Consider the following 4,676-nt stretch of genomic DNA (forward strand, 5'->3'; position numbering starts at 1 on the left):
CTGCCACCCCGGACAAAGACCCTGCCAAAGAACCCCCCAAGCAAGAAGAGCAGAAGAACGCACCCCGCGAGGTGTCCCCCCTCCTGCCCAAACCCCAAGAAGAGCCCGAAGCGGAAGGCAAGGGCGCGGACTCCCTCTGCGACCCCTTCATCGTCCCGAAGGTGCAGTACAAGCTGGTCTGCCGCAAGTGCCAGGCGGGCTTCGGCGACCAGGAGGCGGCCAGCGACCACCTGAAGTCCCTCTGCTTCTTCGGCCAGTCCGTGGCGAACCTGCAAGAGATGGTGCTTCACGTGCCCACCGGCAGCGGCCAGGGCAGCGGCTCGTACCAGTGCGTGGCGTGCGAGAGCACGGTGTGTGGGGACGAAGCCCTCAGTCAGCATCTCGAGTCAGCCCCGCACAAACACCGAACAATCACAAGAGCAGCAAGAAACGCCAAAGAGCACCCCAGTCTATTACCTCACTCTGCCTGCCCCCCCGACCCCAGCACCGCATCCTCATCTTCAACGGTTACCTCAAGTTCATGCAGCACCTCAGGGGTTCAGCCCTCGATGCCAACAGACGACTATTCGGAGGAGTCTGACACGGATCTTAGCCAAAAGTCAGATGGACCGGCGAGCCCGGCGGAGGGGCCCCGGGACCCCGGCTGCCCTAAGGACAGTGGTCTAGCTAGCGTAGGAATGGACACCTTCAGATTGTAAGCTTTGAAGATGAACAATGAAAATGAATTTAAATAAAAAAGTTAATAACAAACCAATTTCAAAAATAGACTAACTGCAATTCCAAAGCTTCTAACCAAAAAAAGAAAAAAGAAAAAAGAAAAAGCGTGGGTTGTTTTCCCATATAACGATGCCGGTGGGTTTTACATTTCTTTTTTCCTTTCCTTTTAATAAAATAAAACTTAAAAAAAGAAAAAAAAAATCTGTTACATTTGTCCTTTCGAAGGTACTGTTGGTCTGGGAGACGAAAGCCCGTGCTGCCTCCTTACTGTCTTCGGAGCTTGAGCCCCTTGTATATTGCCCCTTTTCAATAACGCCCCACGTCGATAGCACAGCAGAGGCCGGCATGCACTGTATGGGAAAGCAGCCCACCTTGTTACAGTTTTAAATTTCTTGCTATCTTAGCATTCAGATACCAATGGCTTGCTAAAAGAAAAAAGAAATGTAATGTCTTTTTATTCTCAGGTCAATCGCTCACACTTTGTTCTGTTTTCAGAATCATTGTTTTATATATATATATATATAATTTCTTTCGTTTGTTTTGGGGTTTTTGTTTTGTTTTGTTTCGTTTTCGTTCCAGAAAAGGATTTTTTTTCTTTCTTTTTTTTTTTTTTTTGTTAATTTAAAATGGGCAGAAAGTATTCAAGAGAAAAACAATGTGAACTGCTTTAGCTTTTCGGGGATTTTAAGGGTAGCTTTTCTGCTGAAGCCAATTTCAAGGGGAAAAGTTAAGCACTCCCACTTTTCAGAAAAAAAAAAAAACCACACAAAGAAGTGTTGAGGACTCGGAGCTTAAAAAATAAGTTTTAAAACAACTGACTTTCTGTATTTATGATAGATATGACCATTTTTGGTGTTGAGTAGATTGTTGCATTGGAAATGAACTGAAGCAGTATGGTAGATTTAAAAGAAAAAACCCTTTTGTGTACATTTAGCTTTTGTATGGTCCAGCTGACGGCTTCTCATTTGATGTTGTCTTGTTCATTCCTAGCCAGATAGATTGCAATCCATTGACTCGCCTAAGCTTTTCTCCCCTTTGTACCTTTACTCCCCAGTCCCCCATCCTGTAATCTTCCACTTATGGTCGCTACCTTCATTTCTTAGAGGGTGGTTGCATAATTATTTTATAAAAACTAAAGAAAGAAGTTCAAAGGGTTTTGGGGGGTCAGTAGGATCCCTTGCAGAATATTTTTTGTTGGGGGTTTGAAACTTTTTAAGGCGTATACATACGATTTACCTATGTCTGTTACCCTTGTGCACTTATCTCTTTCTTAATTTCCATTTTTCCTCTTTTTTTTTCTTGCCCTCTTCTTTTCCTCATTTTGTAAATGCTTCAAAGACTCTGTTCCTAAACTATAAGCATTTGTTTCTGTTTGTGTAATTAGGCTGCACTCTGTTCCTTCTTTTAAAAAAAGGTTTTGTTACATTTTTTTTCTCTAAAGAAAATTCATGCTTTAAATAAAATCCAAAGACATACCCTTTCACCACTGGTGCAGAATGAGCAAAAAGGATTCTTTTTACTTGAGAATTTGTTTCTGATTTAAACAAAACAAGTCTAAGTTTAAATAAAGAATAAAAAAAGTACCCAGGTTGTTATCTGTGCTTCTTCTGCAAGCAGAGAGACAACTCTTAGCAAAAACCCAGCGCACCACAAGGCAGGTTTCTCTTTCCAAGTTCTCTCCCGTGGTAGGCAGGCGGAGCGGCGAGGGCCGTGGCGCAGAGTCCCGCGCGGGCAGGCGAGGAGCCTGCCAGGCCCTGCTGTCCCCGGCCAGCTCCGCACCCCTGCTTGTGGCAACACGCAGACGCACGCACGCACGCACGCATCTCTTACGGTCCGGACTTTGAAAGGAAAACTTTGTGCTGCTAAAATGTAGATTTTGGAGACAAATAGATGCTTGCTGTTTCACTTCCGTAGCCAAATGTCAACAGAAACAATCTCCTTTTCCCCACCCCACCCCCTGTTTCCTCTGCCCCGAAAGTGCGAGAGCCTTCTCCCCATCATCTTCATCCTCCTCCTGCTTCAAAAGGGAACTTCGAAGACTGTGAACACAGGTTCCTCCCGCCGCCTCTGGGCTTCTCCTCCCCGTGCTGAAGCCGCTCGTCGACTCTGCGAGAGACTGGAGCATTCGAGAGATGAACGTGGGGTTCATTTGCTAGCGGGACGCTTTTATTTTTATGGATTTTTTGGTTTTAGTTCGATGAAAGACTAGATCCTGAACTGTTGTACATATTTCTAACTAGGCTAATGCACAGTGCAAATTCCTTTTTTAATTGTTTTTTAAGTAGACGATACTAAAGAGAGTACCATCTAATATTCCTACCAGTACCCAGTTGTAGCATAAGGTGTCAAAAACGGAAACAAGTACACAAAAAGCGTTTGCTGTTTTAACAAACTGTTTTCTTTTAACAAGAGTTCTTGTATTTCTCCCCATGTTTGAGATGAACATTTTTTAAATTCTAAAGTTGTACAGTTTTTGTTTTCCATTATTTTATCTTGTTTGTAATTCTATGAAATATATATATATATATTTTTTGCCATTTAACTGTTGTATGTTACTCTGTCTGTATCATATAGAAATTTTTTTGTTTGTTTTGTTTTTGATTCTCTATGTGATACAAGTTAACAATTTAACACTAGCTTTATCTGTCAAATTCCGCAAGGTCTCTTTTGGAAATCCTTTTGTTTTGTCTTGTTTTGTTTCGGTTTTTTAATTATATTGCTTGGTCATAGTGCAATTTCTCTCTCCTTCTTCCCCCTCCTCCTTCCCACCCACTAAAAGGTTTTATAAATTCATTTCCTTGTATTTTTTCTAAATGTTTCTAGAGACTTTCAGTGCGAGGTTGCCTCCTCCTCTTGCAGCCCGGCTGCCTCGGGGCCGGAGCTGGGACCCCCGTCCCCAGTCACCCATCCCCACCGGCCGCACTGGGCTGGACCGGGGTCCCCCCGGCCCCGCTGGGACCCCCCGCGTGGCCTTTCTAACGAGCGTCAGAGCGGGGCCAGGCAGGGCACGAGGGAAAGATTTTAAACTTAGCATTGAGCGTGTTTCTGTTTTATTTTTAATAAAAAGCTTTTTTAAGTGGTGAAGATGGCCAAAGTTTCATACAATTGAGAATAAAGAGAGGCGTAAGGGGTGTGTCGGGGCCGCCCGCGCCCGGGGGGCAGGCGGGGGGGTGAGGGAGGCGCTGACACAAGCCAGCACACGTGCTGTTCGTGGAAATATATTTTGCTTTAGAAAAAAAAAAAAAAATTAAAACTTTTAAATAGAAGCAGAAATTGGGTTGGTTGCATGGTTGGTTGGTTGGTTGGTTGGTTTGTCGGCGCTGAGATACTGCCCACTGTGAAACACAAAGCTTTGACTATTTTTTTTGGTTTTATTTGGGGGGGGGCGAGTTTGGGTAGAACAGAAAGCATAAATGCGGTGAAGAGGGATATGAACAGCCTTTGCAATGTACAAAAAATAGAGCAAGTGAAACCAAAAATGATGTTCTTGGTGTTTTTCTATAATGTAGTCTTGTTAGCTTTTTTTTGTTACTGTAACAATGCTGATCTCGAACTGTACCAAAATACATGGAGACTAACAGAAACAGAAACCACATGGAACTTTCAAAACTTTAAAAAATTTGTCACAAAAGACTTTGTTGTCATAGTTGAGTTGACTGTAGATGGTAATTGAATATACTCCTTTGGAAATATTTCATCACGTATGTTTCCTGCTCATTGTGATACATTAAAAAAAAAAAAATGAGCAAAAGCTCTCGTCTCCGATGTCCCCGCTTGTGCGGTGCAGGGTCTGTGTCGGGGTGGGTGTGTGCCGCGCAGCTCGGCGGGACGCGCGCAGCCGCCCGCACTTCTGCATCCCGCAGCAGGCGGGCGCTGCCACGCAGCCGCGTGTCCGCAGGCACACGGCCTCGCGCCCCGCTGGAGGAGCACGCACGCCGGCGCACGTGTGTGTCCGCGTC

At 44.6% G+C, this 4,676-nt stretch overlaps 1 protein-coding gene across 1 annotated transcript in view; it reads left to right on the plus strand.

Moving 5' to 3' along the window:
- Positions 1-750, plus strand: part of ZFHX3 (zinc finger homeobox 3) — a 113,570-nt gene extending 112,820 nt beyond the window's left edge. The window contains 1 exon segment of the mRNA XM_009894075.1: positions 3-750. Within this exon segment, the coding sequence (XP_009892377.1) occupies positions 3-698 (696 nt within the window). The 3' untranslated portion in view covers positions 699-750.
- The last annotated feature ends 3,926 nt before the right edge of the window (positions 751-4,676 follow it).

Source organism: Charadrius vociferus, unplaced genomic scaffold (assembly GCF_000708025.1).
Source record: "Charadrius vociferus isolate BGI_N301 unplaced genomic scaffold, ASM70802v2 scaffold341, whole genome shotgun sequence".
In the NCBI taxonomy this organism is placed as follows: Eukaryota; Metazoa; Chordata; class Aves; order Charadriiformes; family Charadriidae; genus Charadrius; species Charadrius vociferus.